Source organism: Microcaecilia unicolor, chromosome 5 (genome assembly GCF_901765095.1).
Source record: "Microcaecilia unicolor chromosome 5, aMicUni1.1, whole genome shotgun sequence".
NCBI lineage: Eukaryota > Metazoa > Chordata > Amphibia > Gymnophiona > Siphonopidae > Microcaecilia > Microcaecilia unicolor.
Genome location: NC_044035.1, coordinates 196,890,032 through 196,906,350, shown reverse-complemented (window position 1 = coordinate 196,906,350; position 16,319 = coordinate 196,890,032). Strand labels below are relative to the sequence as shown.

The window sequence follows — 16,319 nt, the reverse complement described above, 5'->3', positions numbered from 1 at the left end:
TGACCTGAGGAAGTGTTAGTCTCTGAAGGCTAGTTAAAAATGTATTAAAATTAGTCCAATATAAAGGTGTCACCTTATTTTCTATTTCACATTTTTTTGTTTTTATTAACATAGCTACCACATTAACTTTATCCTAAATTAAAAATAAAATATTTTTCTTTACCTTTGTTGTCTGGCCATTTACTTTTTCTAATTGTGTTGCTTTCCTTCATCTTCTCTCAACTCTCCTGCCAGGCTCTCCAATCCATTTCTCATTTTTCTTTCAGTTTTCTTCAATTTATTTCTCTGCCTCTGTCCAAAATTAATTCATTCTTACTATCCAGTTTTAACTTCCCTCTTTACTTCAACTATCTACAGCTTTTCATCTTTCCCTTACTCTTGTTCTCCCCTATGCCCCTTCCTCTTATTCTCCAGTCTTTCACTAACTCTATCCTCTTCCCCTTTCCATCAAGCATCTCCCCTCTCTTTCCCCACTCTTCCATCCAGCATCTTCCCTCTTTCTCTCCCGATCCTTCCATCCAATGTCTCCATCTCTCTCCCCTTCCTTCCATCCAGTGTCTCTCTCTACCCTTTCCCATTCAGCGTGTCCCCTATCTCCCCCATTCTTCCAGTGTCTCCCCTCTTTCTCTCACCATCCTTCCAGCCTGTCTCCCCATCTTTCTACCCAGCATCTTCTCTCCAGTGCTTTTCCATCCATGTCCCCATCTTTCCACTCATCTCTCTCTCTCTACCCCTTTTCCATCCAGCATCCCCACTCGTTTTTCCTCACCTCTCTTCATTCAACATCTCCTGCCTCTCTCTCCACACCCCTCCCCTTCCCCCTTACATGGCACCTTCCGTTTCCTGGCCACTGCTGCTTCTCCCGATGAGCAGCAGCAGCCACAGGAAAACAACAAAATAGCAAACGCAGGTCTGCAGCCTTCAGGCATGTGCTGTTGGCTCTGCCGGTCCTCTGTCCTGGAACAGTAAGTTGATGTAGGGGTAGGGGACCGGCAGAGCCGATAGTGCATGCCTGATGTCTGCGGCCCCGTGCTTGCTATTTTGCCACTGCTGCTGCTCATTGGGAGAAGCAGCAGTGGCAGCGGTATAGCAGAGGCAGTGGCTCAGCACTGAGCAGGAGAATTTCCCACTTTGGAGGGAGTGCAGAAGATGACCTGCAATAGCTGGAGACTTGGCAGGTCTTCTATTTTTCTTTGACTTTTTTTTATATATATAAAGGATATTTTATTGAAAATTTTCTGTTTCTAGAAGACTCTGAATTAAAAAAAAAAAAAAAGAGAAAGAGAGAGTTGAAGTGGGACCTGAACCTAAGTCCCTTACTTCACAGTCCACTAGGCTATTCTTCTGACCTGCTTACCACTTTGTTCAGAATGGCTGCTGAATGCAGAATGCAGCTGAAAGCCTGATTTTCCTTTCCAGTTTCACTTTCAGAGGAGAGGGAAAGGGACAGCAACCACTGGGGGATTAAGGAGGGGTCATGCCTTAACTCTTTCCAGTTGTCAGCTGCTCAATAAGAGCAACTTTTTTTTTTTTTAATTTGTACGTGACTGAAACAGGTCTAGATAAAACTGTCTTTTTTAAACATGAAGGTTTCTTCCCATTCAAAAATCCCTGTTGGACATCCTACTTTTGAGCCCTCCCTAGTCCCGCCCACAATACGCCCCCTTGCTATTTGGACAAACTGCATTGTGAAACGTCCAAATTCTGTCTTTCCAAAATTAGGATTTGGATGTTTTTAGCAGATGGACCCTTAAGGCATTTTAAGACATCCATCTGTTTTAAAAATGAGCACTGTAGGTACCTTTGTGTCACTGTAAAATAGGCATCTGCTTGGACTTTCAACACAGGTGACTTGTTATAAAATTACTCAACATGTCTGGAATTATATGTAGGAAAAAGGGCCAAGTTTTGAGCATTCTGGGTGTGGCACCACTTGTATAATCTAAACATGTGACAATAGCAGTGCTACCCAAAAAGTAGATATAACTGGAACATCTACTTTTGACATTCCGTTTATACATGTATATTCGGCAGTGCAGGAGCAGGCAGGGGAGAGCTGTTGGTGGCAGTAGGGACTTGGACAGCTCTGGACAGAGTGAATGGGGGAAAAGGGAACTTGAAAATAAATTTCAAGCAACACTTTACATAACTGAACCCCAGACCATGCTGCTTACTTTTTCTACCATGCAAAAGTGACATATGTGCAATGACATTGTTTACACTATGAAAATGGTGTTTATTGAAGACTGTTATCAAGTTTTTGTGACAAACTAAATATGACGAAAAACAGTTTGTTGCTGAATTTTCAACACAGAATTTAAAATTTGGGGGGGGGGAGGGGGCTTTAAATAAGCTTCTGATAAAGAATGATGAAACTAGAACAGAAGTACATCAGAAGAGTAGTGACTGCATGGGAAGAACTTGATTAACGTGTGATCGCCACTGCAATAAGACGGTGGTGTACACGTCTTCATGCTTATGTTTCTGCTTGAGGAGGACATTTCGAACAAAATCTATGACTGAAACAGAAGCTTCGTGTGATACGAATTGAAAAAAGGTCATATAAGTTTTTCCGAAGTGTACACTGGAAAGCTGTTTTGTTTTGTTTAAATCTGTCTTGTATTTTACAAGGTATGTGACAACAGCATGAGGGTGTGGTAATATGTATTGTTATTGTCATGTTTTCAATACATTTCTGCACATTTACTGAAAAGATATGTATATTAATGTCTTCTATATTACCTGCAAGTTATTGAAGCAGCTTACATTCAAGTACAGTGGGTATTTTTTTTTTTGTTCCTGGTGGGTTCACAATCTAAGGGGCCCTTTTACTAAGCTGTGTACGTATGTAGGAGTTACCGCCCGGGTGGTAATTTTGTTTTTTTATGCGCGTCCGCTAAACGTACCAGAAAACTTTTATTTTCCTATGCGCGGCAGAAACTAGGCGGTATCATCATTCTACGTGCATAGACAATTACCACACAGTTACCACGTGAGACCTTACTGCTAAGTCAATGGGTGGCGGTAAGGTCTCAGACCCAAAATAGACACGTGCCAATTTTTATTTTGCCGCACATCCATTTTCGGCAAAAATTAAAAAATGCCTTTTTTACAGGCGCGCTGAAAAATGGATCTGCGTATGCCCAAAACACACTCCTACACTAGCGCAGCCCATTTTTCAGCGAACCTTAGTAAAAGGATCCCTTAGTTGTATGTATGGCAATGGAAATTGAGCAACTTGTCCAAAATCACGAGGTGCTGCAGTGGGATTTCTGGGCTTCTTTGGTTCTCAGCCTGCTGCTCTATCCATTAGGCCACAATTAAAATGAAAGAGCATTCATTACAAATCATCTGCTATATAGACAGTGCTTGCTGATTTTGTCAGGCTGTGCCAGATCACTGAACTGGAACCTTTTTGAAGTGCAACAATTTGCTTCCTTCCCCCATAGCAGTTAGATGCTACTGCTTGCCCCCAATCTAATACCTTTATTAAAAAAAAATAATAAAAATACCACTGGTTAAACAACACCTGCTGTACCTACGACCAATGCTCCCTCAAATCAGCTTTAAGCTATGCAGGAGTTTGCCGCCAGCATTCCTGCAGGTGGGCAGGGGTGGTGCTTCACTATTGCGCTTTCAATTGTGAGAGAACTGCCTGTCCCTTGCAACTGATGCTGCAGTACTGAAACACCATCCTCCACTGGCAGAACACTGGCGGGCAACTCCTGAATAACCTAGAGCTGCTTAGAGAGTATATTGCCTAGGACACATAGGGCCTGATTTTCGAAAGAGATCGCCGGCCATCTTCCGACACAAATCAGGAGATGGCCGGTGATCTCCTGAAGTTGGCCAAATCAGTATGTTCTGTTGCGGTGCTGACGAAAGTTCAAGGGGGTGTGTCGGCATGGTAGCGAAGGTGGGATGGGGGCGTGCATTGAGATGGCCAACTTCGCCAGATAATGGACAAAAGAAAGCCGGCCTTCACAAGAATTTGGTCCGCTTTATTTGGACCCTTTTTTTTCAGGTCCAACTCCCAAAAAAGTGCCCGAACTGACCAGATGACCACCGGAGGGAATCGGGGGATCACCTCCCCTGTGGTCACTAACCCCCTCCCACCCTCAAAAAAACAACTTTCAAAACTTTTTTTGCCAGCCTTAAATGTCATACTCAGGTCTATCGCAGCAGTATACAGGTCCCTGGAGCAATTTTAGTGGGTGCAGTGGACTTCAGGCAGGCGGACCCAGGCCCATACCCCCCTCCCCACCTTTTACACTTGTGGTGGTTAATGGGAGCCCTCCAACCCCCCCCCCCAAAACCCACTGTACCCACATGTAGGTGCCCCCCTTCACCCCTTAGGGCTATGGTAGTGGTGTATAGTTGTGGGGGAGTGGGTTTTGGGGGGCTCAGCACCGAAGGTAAGGGAGCTATGCACCTAGGAGCTATTTTTATTTATTGTTTTACTTTTTAGAAGTGCCCCCTAGGGTGCCAGGTTGGTGTCCTGGCATGTGAGGGGGACCAGTGCACGACCAAATGCCTTGGATTTGGTTGGGTTTGAGATCGCCGGCTTCGGTTTCCATTATGGGCAAAAACAGAGGCCGACCATTTCAAACTCGGCCTTCTCTGACATTTGGGCGGCCCCAACCGTATTATCGAAAAAAAGAAGATGGACGGCCATCTTTTTTGAAAATACTGTTGGCTCTGCCCCTTCGTGGCGCCGTACTCGGAGATGGCCAGCGCCGTTTGATTATCCCCCTCATAGTGTGACCAAGAGGGAACACACATGCCCCAACTCGGGTCATCAGCCTCTCTGGAGTGCCATCCACTGGTTGTTTGAGATTTCTCAGACTTCTAAAACCACTAGCCCTGCCCCTACCCTCTCAAGCAGTATACCAAACACTGAGGCCAATGGTTTAGAAGGCTAAACACGTATTGTCAAATAAACAAAGAAAAAATATACTTCTATGAAATTTTTACTAAACAGGGTTATAGAGGAACCCTACCACTTCTCAAATGAGGCCTACTTCCTCAGTCTATACAGTCATAACATAAAAACATAAGAGTAGCCATATTGGGTCAGACCAATGGTCCATCTAGCCTGTTTTCCAAACAGTGGCCAAGCCAGGTCACAAGTACCTGACAGAAACCCAAATTGTGGCAACACTCCTTACTACAAATCCCAGAGCAAGCAGTTGCTTCCCATGTCTGTCTCAATAGCAGACTATGGACTTTTCCTCCAGGAATTTGTCTAAACCTTTTTTAAACCCAGATACACTAACCGCTGTTACCACATACTCCAGCAAACAGTTCCAGAGTTTAACTATTCACTGAGTGAAAAAATATTTCCTCCTATTTGTTTTAAAAGTATTTCCATGTAACTTTCTTGAGTGTCCCCTAGTCCTTGTACTTTTGGAACGAGTAAAGAAAATCTACACCACTCTGGATTTTGTAGACCTAAATCATACCTCCCCTCATCCTTCTCTTTTCCAAGCTGAAGAGCCCTAACCTCTTTAGCCTTTCCTCATACGAGAAGAGTTCCATCCCCTTTATCATTTTGGTTGCTCTTTCAACCTTTTCTAATTCCATGATATCTTTTTTGAGATACAGCGAACAAAACTGAACGCAATACTCAAGATGTGGACTCACCATGGAGAGATACAAAGGCATTATAGTGTTTTTGGTTTTATTCACCATCCCTTTCCTAATAATTCCTAGCACCCGTTTGCTTTTTTGGCCGCCGCTGCACACAGAGCAGAAGATTTCAACATATTATCTACACCACCACCTAGATCTTTTTCTTGAGTGCTGACCCCCAAGGTGGACTCTAGCATCAGGTAACTATGATTCGGATTATTCTTTCCAATGTGCATCACCTTGCATTTGTCCACATTAAATTTCATCTGCCATTTGGATGCAGAGTCTTCCAATTTCCTAAGATCTTCCTGCAATATTTCACAGTCCGCACGTGTTTTAACAACCTTGAATAGTTTTGTATCATCTGCAAATTTGATCACCTCACTTGTCATTCCAATTTCCATATCATTTATAAATATGTTAAATAGTACTGGTGCCAGTACAGATCCCTGTGGCACTCCACTGTTCACTCTCCTCCATTAAGAGAAATGACTATTTCCCTACCCTTTGTTTTCTGTCCAATAATCAATTCCTAATCCACACCAGAACCTTGCCTCCTATCCCATGACTAATTTTCTCAGGAGGCTCTCATGAAGAACTTTATCAAAAGCTTTCTGAAAATCTAGATACACTACATCAACTGGCTCACCCTTTATCCACATATTTATTTACGCCTTCAAAGAAATGAAGCAAATTGGTGAGGCAGGACTTCCCTCAGCTGAAATCATGCTGACTCTGTCCCAATCTCCACCTGTATTTTCCTTTCAGACCATCTTGTCAGTATATGGGATCTTCCCCTCCCACACTCTCTGGTATAAGATTTGCACTTAGAGCTAGAGAGCAAATTACAGAAAAAAAAAAAACAACTTCAACAAACCTTTGAAGCTATGCCTCCGCTGTCCCAAAACCTACCATCCAATCCTTCCCCAATCAGGATTCCTACCAACAGAGGCATAGCTAGAAAGGCTGCTCCACCAAATGAATTTTGAATGAAATGACGCCTATGCAAATTGGCTCTTCAGCCTCACACCTGCACCTATTTTACAAAATATCTGCTCCCCCTACATTACAACCTGGCCACACTTCTGCCTACTACAGTTGATTTCAGGGCTTTTGGGCTACTCATACAGTTTCCACACAGGAAATTCTATGTCCCCTTTTCCAACTGGGATGTCAGTCTTCCAAAATATTAAATCCAGTTCTTTTCTGGGCCTCAAGGAAACCCTTCCCAGGTTTCTTTGTCCCTGGGGAACCCTTCCCCTTTTCCAGGCTTCACTAGCTTAAAACAGGGAGCGCTTCTACTCTTTTCCTGCTATCCTTCCTACCTCTCTCTCTGTCAACACAGCAACTAGCTTTTTCTCTAGCAGCTTGCACTGCTACTAATTACCAGTAACTGGGAGTACTGCTTACTACTAAGGCTGCTTCAGCTCCACTGCTCTGCTATTTATTTATTTGCTGCACTTGTATCCCACATTTTCCCACCTATTTACAGGCTCAATGTGGCTTACAAAATGCTATAAAGTACCAAGTGCATTCTGGGACATGTAGTTCAACCAGAAGGAATATCTATTTCACCTTTTAAAGGGCTAAGGTACCTAATGCTACAAGAAGCCTAATTTTTCTTTAAGGCAGTAACTAGCAACACTTGCTTGCTTGTCACAATGGTTATATAGCATCTGCTAACTATATGCTTACAGAACGCCTGCTGGCATTTGGCACCAGGTTATAAGACACAAGCAGGGCTGGATTTATTAACAGGCAGAGTAGGTAAGTGCCTGTGGGCCCCTACTCCTCTATGGAATCACTTACCTTATATTAATGGCTGCAGTGCTATACCATCTTATGGAGGTGGGGGAAGGGGCCTCTTGTTAGCTCTTTGATAATGCCAGCAGGGGATACAGATTCACTGCTGAGTGTGCATGCTATAGTTTCCAGTGTTCCTTCTCTCCCTGGAAGATGTGAGTGCTGTTATACCCAGTATTCTTTTTTCCTCCCTAAAGTTGTGCACATCACACATGGCTATAGAGTGTTTGTTGGACACAGGACACTGAAAGTGTTCCTCTAGAGCACATCATGGTAGGGTACATGCTGTGCAAGCAACAGATGGTTATAGAACACCCGCAGGACACGTGATGCTGGATATTTACCCATAAGCTTTCAGATCACATAGGTATTTTCTTCATATTTCAGATGTGTGCAATCTTAAAACATCATATCTTTTTGCAATTTACGTATTGATCACAAAGAAGAATTCAGAGCCCAGAACATATGTTAGTTTGTCCCAGGAGCAGAGTTTGTGTTGGGGTGCTGTAAACCTCTTCTGTAATATATATGTATTTTGTCTGCAGTGCGTCCAAATCACAAGGAATCCTGACAGGGGCATGTTGGGGCAGGATTAGGGTGCTCCCAACACTTGAGACATTTTTCTGCCATAACGGAACAAAACCAAACCATCCAGGACTAAAGCTAAGACAAAGTTGAGCTAGACCTGTTTTAATAATGACTAAGTCACAAAAAAGTGCCCTAAATGACCAGATAACCAGTGGAGGAATAAAGGAATGACTCCCCTTACTTCCCCGGTAGTTAATGACCCCCTTCCACTTTTAAAATTCGGAGGGAGGGGGCCTGGAACTCGAAGGGAGGGAGGGAGGGAGGAAGGGAGGGACGACGACCCTGGAACTCAGAGGGAGGGGGAGGGAAAGGAGAGAGAGAGGAAAGGGAGGGGGGCCTGGAACTCAAGAGGGAGGAGGAGGGGGAGTGGGTCAAGGGGGAGGGGGGAATGCACCACCTCTAAAAAAAAAAAAAAAAAATTCAGCACCCCCAATCATTTTGAAAAGTTGGCTCCTATGCAGCAATGCAATCTATGCCGGATGCAAAGAACAAATCATTAAGAAACTCCAAACTGCCCAAAACACAGCAGCCAGATTCATATTTGGAAAAACGAAATATGAAAGCGCCAAACCCCTAAGAGAAAAATTACACTGGCTCCTACTTAAAGAACGTATTACGTTCAAAACTTGCACTCTGGTTCATAAAATCATTCACGGCGAGGCCCCAGTCTATATGTCAGACCTCATAGACTTACCAACCAGGAACAAAAAAAAGATCAGCACACACATGCCTGAATCTCCACTACCCCAGCTGCAAAGGACTAAAATATAAATTAACATATGCATCCAGCTTCTCCTACATAAGCACGCAACTATGGAATGCACTACCAAACGCCATAAAAACAATGCACGACCTAACTAACTTCCGAAAATCACTAAAAACCAACCTGTTCAATAAGGCATACCACAATGATCCATCCTAAATACCAGACAACAAAACTCATACCAGAACCGGACAAAACTGAACTCTCTATACTTGACTGCCTCAGTCACTCTATCACAAAGGAACTTTAACGCAATACCACTTTATTTCTCATTCCGAATATGAATTTATCTACAGTGGTGGAAATAAGTATTTGATCCCTTGCTGATTTTGTAAGTTTGCCCACTGACAAAGACATGAGCAGCCCATAATTGAAGGGTAGGTTATTGGTAACAGTGAGAGATAGCACATCACAAATTAAATCCGGAAAATCACATTGTGGAAAGTATATGAATTTATTTGCATTCTGCAGAGGGAAATAAGTATTTGATCCCCCACCAACCAGTAAGAGATCTGGTCCCTACAGACCAGGTAGATGCTCCAAATCAACTCGTTACCTGCATGACAGACAGCTGTCGGCAATGGTCACCTGTATGAAAGACTCAGTGAATCAGTCAGACTCTAACCTCTACAAAATGGCCAAGAGCAAGGAGCTGTCTAAGGATGTCAGGGACAAGATCATACACCTGCACAAGGCTGGAATGGGCTACAAAACCATCAGTAAGACGCTGGGCGAGAAGGAGACAACTGTTGGTGCCATAGTAAGAAAATGGAAGAAGTACAAAATGACTGTCAATCGACAAAGATCTGGGGCTCCACGCAAAATCTCACCTCGTGGGGTATCCTTGATCATGAGGAAGGTTAGAAATCAGCCTACAACTACAAGGGGGGAACTTGTCAATGATCTCAAGGCAGCTGGGACCACTGTCACCACGAAAACCATTGGTAACACATTACGACATAACGGATTGCAATCCTGCAGTGCCCGCAAGGTCCCCCTGCTCCGGAAGGCACATGTGACGGCCCGTCTGAAGTTTGCCAGTGAACACCTGGATGATGCCGAGAGTGATTGGGAGAAGGTGCTGTGGTCAGATGAGACAAAAATTGAGCTCTTTGGCATGAACTCAACTCGCCGTGTTTGGAGGAAGAGAAATGCTGCCTATGACCCAAAGAACACCGTCCCCACTGTCAAGCATGGAGGTGGAAATGTTATGTTTTGGGGGTGTTTCTCTGCTAAGGGCACAGGACTACTTCACCGCATCAATGGGAGAATGGATGGGGCCATGTACCGTACAATTCTGAGTGACAACCTCCTTCCCTCCGCCAGGGCCTTAAAAATGGGTCGTGGCTGGGTCTTCCAGCACGACAATGACCCAAAACATACAGCCAAGGCAACAAAGGAGTGGCTCAGGAAGAAGCACATTAGGGTCATGGAGTGGCCTAGCCAGTCACCAGACCTTAATCCCATTGAAAACTTATGGAGGGAGCTGAAGCTGCGAGTTGCCAAGCGACAGCCCAGAACTCTTAATGATTTAGAGATGATCTGCAAAGAGGAGTGGACCAAAATTCCTCCTGACATGTGTGCAAACCTCATCATCAACTACAGAAGACGTCTGACCGCTGTGCTTGCCAACAAGGGTTTTGCCACCAAGTATTAGGTCTTGTTTGCCAGAGGGATTAAATACTTATTTCCCTCTGCAGAATGCAAATAAATTCATATACTTTCCACAATGTGATTTTCCGGATTTAATTTGTGATGTGCTATATCTCACTGTTACTAATAACCTACCCTTCAATTATGGGCTGCTCATGTCTTTGTCAGTGGGCAAACTTACAAAATCAGCAAGGGATCAAATACTTATTTCCACCACTGTATACTTGACTGCTTAATCTACTCTGTTACTTATGAACTTTAATGCAATACCACTTTGTATTTCTCATTCCGGAAATGGCGATCGCCATTACGGAATAATGTAAGCCACATTGAGCCTGCAAATAGGTGGGAAAATGTGGGATACAAATGCAACAAATAAAAATAAATAAGCATGCTGGCTCCTCCTACATCCCAATGGCTTGATTTTGTGCATTTTTCACTTGGATGGTTTTTTTGTTTTTTTGTTTTTTTGAAAATGAACTAAAGATAAATTCATGGAGCACAAAAACATCTAGGAAAGTGGCCAGTTTCAGAAAAAGAGATAAACATTTTGCTGTTTTGAAAATCACTATATTCGCTATTCAGATTCTGGACATTTTGAGCAAAACGTCCAAAGTCAGACAGATGTCATATCGAAAATGCCCCTCCATCTGGTAGAGCCAGCAACTGTGTCATTCACAACTGTTTAAAGAAAAAAATTATCTTAAAGGTACTCAATTATTGCAAGAGTATACATTGGGAAAGACATTAATTTTTTAAAAAGATCCCTTGAACAACCCAGCATGCCCATGTCTTTGTGCATCCTGGACTGACACAGTCTTACATGATTTGTGGTCTTCTCTAGCCATCTGCTACTAACATGTATGTACGTATGTATGTATGTATTGTAACATTTATAACCCGCGCTTTCTCACTTGTTAGCAGGCTCAATGCGGCTTACAATAAAACAAAATTTACAAGATAGCACAAAATGGATAAAATATTTAAATATCCTATATAATAATTTTCACCTCCTACATTCGAATGTGCCTGGGACCGTGCCTCCCTCGGAGGTGGTCTGCTAGGCAGGCACGCACTGACGTCACTGACAGCTGATACCAAATCAAGGGGAGGAGCCTACTCCTCCCCCTGCCTGGGAATCAGCTGTCATTGCGCCGCTCCCTGCCACTTCGGAGCAAGGGAGCGGGGCAACACAGAACCCCCCCGCCCACCGAGTTCCACACTCCGCCCTCCCTCCGATTACAAACCCCCCCCGCGTTACGGCCCACTGGACCCCCCCTTCCATGACCCTGTTGACCCCCCTTCTTAGCAACAACTGTCCCCCGCCGCCGTCCAGTACCTGTGCTGACGGGGGACCCCAACCCCCGTCAGCCGAAGTCCTGTGCTGGCCTTTGTGGCGTTGCTTCTTCAGTGATCTTCGGTTCAAGTTCCTCTGCGTGCGCCTGACGTCAGATGCACGCAGAGGAACTTGAACACAATCATTGAAGAAGCAATGCCGCGAAGGCCACCACAGGACTTCGGCTGACGGGGGTTGGGGTCCCCCGTCAGTACAGGTACTGGACGGCGGCGAGGGATGGTTTTCCCCGAGAAGGGGGGGGGGTCGACAGGGTCGTGGAAGGGGGGTGAAAACGGAGGGAGGGCAGAGTCTGGAACAGCGAGGGAGGGTGGGGGATGGCCTTGCTAGTGCCCATTTCCTTCCCTTTTGAAATGGGCATTTTTTACTAGTAGTATATAAAGAGGTGGACTAAAAAAGGATAAGGGAGGAAGGTGGAAGAGGTAGGGAACGGAAGAGGGTGTAAGTTGGGTAGAGTATTGTGAATAAGAAAGAATGTATAATAATGGCTCGGAGAGGGATGAATTCAAAAGGAAAAAGCATATCACTGAAGACCACGTTATTCCGAAAAGCCTACCCTGCTGGCTCTCCCAGTGACTCCACTGCAGGAAGCCAACCAAACTGAAGACATTTGGACATATTCCCTTCCCTAACAGCTTGCCCTATATCGCCCTGCCTACTTATTTATTTGGTTTAAGATTGTATTTATATTCTCTTCCTTTATCTCTCTGTTCCTTCTACCCTCTCAGTCTCATTGCATTTATTTTAATGGTTCATTGTAAGCCGCTTTGAGGCTGCAAAACTGCGGCAAAAGGCGGGGTATAAATGATCAAAATAATTAAATAAATAATAAATTTTTAAGTTCTGCCAAGTAGTCAGATCCAGGTATCGCAGATGGATTTCTAATTAAGTCAAGTTATATGTGTAGGCTTGCTTGAAAAGGTGAGTTTTAAGTAGCTTCCGGAAGGGTAGATGGGTATTGACTATACGAATCGATCTTGGTAGGATGTTCCAGAGCTTGCTATATATATAATATAATATGGCATAATATAAGATGCATTAAAATTAAGCATTAATTCCCAGCTTTAACATTGAATTTGTCAGGATTTTAGTGCCTGATTTACTGAATGACAAACTTTTTTTGAATTTGGCATTAAGATTGAAATTAACATGTAATGTTATCATCAACGATAATATATCCACATTATTTCTGCTGTTAACATGAGCTACAATGGGGGCCATGATCTTCTTGCCCCCTCTAACTACACCACCACTACATGCAATGAAGACCCTTTGAGGATGGGAATCACCTCCCAAGTGTTGAAGTGATCTGTCATTCCCCCTCTGAGTGTTGAAGCAACAAACCCTGGAGTGTGAAGCCCTCAGTGCAGTTAAGTTTTTATGTTCTCAGGCAAGCTAACATCATTTGCATTTATTTGTTGCATTTGTATCCCACATTTTCCCACCTATTTGCAGGCTCAATGTGGCTTACATTATTCTGTAATGGCGATCGCTATTTCCGGAATGAGAAATACAAAGTGGTATTGCATTAGGTTCATAAGTGACAGAGTGAATTAAGCAGTCAAATATGGAGAATTCATTTCCAGAATGGGAAATAAAGTGGTCTTGCGTTAGAGTTCATTAGTGACAAAGTAAATGAAGCAGTCCAGTATAGAGAGTTCGGTTTTGTCCAGTTCTGGTATAAGTTTGGTTGTCTGGTATTTAGGATTGATCATTATGGTATGCCTTATTGAACAGGTTGGTTTTTAGTGATTTTCGGAAGTTTGTTAGGTAGTGCATTGTTTTTATGGCGTTTGGTAGTGCATTCCATAGTTGCGTGCTTATGTAGGAGAAGCTGGAAGCATATGTTGATTTATATTTTAGGCCTTTGCAGCTAGGGTAGTGGAGATTCAGGAATGTGTGTGCTGATCTTTTTGTGTTCCTGGTTGGTAAGTCTATGAGGTCTGACATGTAGACCGGGGCATCGCAGTGAATGATTTTATGAACCAGGGTGCAGGTTTTGAACGCAATACGTTCTTTAAGTGGGAGCCAGTGTAGTTTTTCTCTTAGGGGTTTGGCGCTTTCGTATTTCGTTTTTCCAAATATGAGTCTAGCTGCTGTGTTTTGGGCAGTTTGGAGTTTCTTAATGATTTGTTCTTTGCATCCGGCATAGATTGCATTGCAGTAATCTAGGTGACTTAGCACCATTGATTGTACCAGGCTACGGAATATTCCCTTGGGAAGAAAGGTCTTACTCTTTTTTTTTTTTGTTGTTACATTTGTACCCCGCACTTTCCCACTCGTGGCAGGCTCAATGCGGCTTACATGGGGCAATGGAGGGTTAAGTGACTTCTTTTGAGTTTCCACATTGAATGGAACATTTTCTTTGTTGTATTTTTCGCATGGCTTTCTGGTGTGAGATTTTGATCAATTGTAACAGAGAATTTTCCCCATTAGAAAGGTTCCCATTAGTAACTAGGTCTCACTACATAAAATGGGACTTGTGCTATAATAGCACAAGTTAGTGGTAAAATAATATGTCCTAAGGGCACAGTTATCAGTGTGGGCTACTATTAAGTTGGTTACTATTATTTTACCAGTAACTCATACCATTTTATCACAGATCCCATTTTATGAAATGAAACCCAGTTATTAATAATTGGAATTAACAGTAAAATCACCCATCTTAATGCTAGCCCATGCTGATAACTCCCCCCAGACCTCACTGCATAAAATGGGACCCTGTGGTAAAATAACCTGACTTGGGCTACAGTTAAGTCAGGTTATTTGACCACATGCTGATAACTTTCCCTCAAAGTGGTAAAATAAACATGTCTTAATGGTAACCCACATTGATTAATTTCCCCCTTAACTTCCCTCCTTAGGTGTAGTTATCAATGTGGGTTACCATTATGATGTGCTATTTTACCACTAACTCATGCTATTTTAGTACAGGTCCCATTTTAGCCAATGAAACCTATGTGCTAATTACAGTGAAATAACAGGTCCTACCTGTAGCCCTCAATGACCTCCCTTGATGATCACTGGCTACTTTGTATGAATATTTTCCCCATATTATAGGAATTTTTTTCACAAATGGAAACACATGCATTACTATTAATGAACACCTGTAACACTTTTCAGTAAGTGGGTCCATTTGTGTCTCTCCAATGAGAGCTTGAATTCTGTCTTTTTTGTTTGTTTGTTTGTTTGTTTGTTTTTTGGTACTATCACCTCCAGGTGTCCACCATCCATATTTTTAACAAGAAAAGTTTTTTAGTTGGCACTAAATGCTGAGACACCCATTATGTTCACAGGGCATCTGTGTTTAGCACCAGCTGATTTTTAGTGTGAACTAAAAATGCTAAGCACCTTGGTAAAAGACCCCCCTAGCTCATAGACACTTGTCAAGTATGATACTTGAACCCTGGTTATTTAATCATAGTCCAGGGTTCTTACCACTAGACCAATCTTCTTTTACTTTAAAAATTTTTATGCTTACTTTGAGAAAAGAAATATAGATACATTTGTTAAACCATACTTAATTGTAAAAATATATTTTAAAATACATACAAGTTAGTGCAACAACCAGATCTTAAACGGCAAGAATGTAGTTATTACCTCCGTTTGCATGGCATACATCCAATAAAAGATATTACCTATATTACACAGGCAACTATCCGCCTAATTATTAATTACCCTTGCATTCCCCTGATATCTGTCATTTATCGACAAAGAAAAGCTTGACTCTAGGCTCCCAACGTCATGTTGAGCATCTCTAATAGAGAAGGTACTTTGCTCAGTTTGTGTTTTATACTTTGCAATGCTGAGGTTACTTACCTGTGATTAGAACTGCTTTCCCTGACACCGGCAGCATCTTCCTTGGGGAGATGACACCCAGGACATACCAGCAAGCTCCGCTGAGGAGAAAGATTCCCAGAGCAGTTGGCAGATACACATGGCACAGCCACTCCAACAAGACAATCAGCATGCAGTAGACAAGTAGAGCCGGAGTCAGCACTATGGCAGAGTTGGAAAATCTCTGCAACCCCAGGCAAATAAAGAAGAACCAGACAGAACCATAAGCCCAGCAAGAGAACGAAAAAGCTTCCATTGTGTCAGTGAGAGGTGTAGATAGAGCAAACTAATTGCTAGCTGAGAAGGTGGAGGGCTGTCCTGGAAGGAGATGTCTCGGGGAGAGAAGGGAACAACGTAGTGTAACTTAACACAAAGTCACAGAACTATCGCGCACACACAGAGGATTTATAAAAGATCAGTTCGTGTGAGGGGGAGGGGCAGACCTAATCTGTGGCCAATGGTTGAAGTTTAACTGTAATTCAGCTTGGTTTTCCTCCTTCTGTTCCTCTGTTAATGTTACTGCAAAAACATCTCATGCTCTCTCTCACACACATACGCACTCTCCTCCTCACTGTTCTGAAGAGCACACTTCCCCAAATCGGCTAAGGCTCGTCTTGTAAACTAGTAGAGTAGGAGTTTACTGATTAACTCAAGACGAAAAGAAACAGCCTGCCAGTTTCCTTCTTTCAA

General features: G+C 43.1%; 1 protein-coding gene across 2 annotated transcripts in view; it reads right to left on the bottom strand.

Moving 5' to 3' along the window:
• The window catches only part of HSD11B2 (hydroxysteroid 11-beta dehydrogenase 2), a 515,757-nt gene extending 499,750 nt beyond the window's left edge, over positions 1 to 16,007 (bottom strand). For both annotated transcript variants that reach the window (XM_030203692.1, XM_030203693.1), the window contains exon 1: positions 15,612 to 16,007. In XM_030203692.1, the coding sequence (XP_030059552.1) occupies positions 15,612 to 15,885 (274 nt within the window). In that variant the 5' untranslated portion in view covers positions 15,886 to 16,007. The remainder of the gene's footprint in view (positions 1 to 15,611) is intronic.
• Between the last annotated feature and the right edge of the window lie 312 nt (positions 16,008 to 16,319).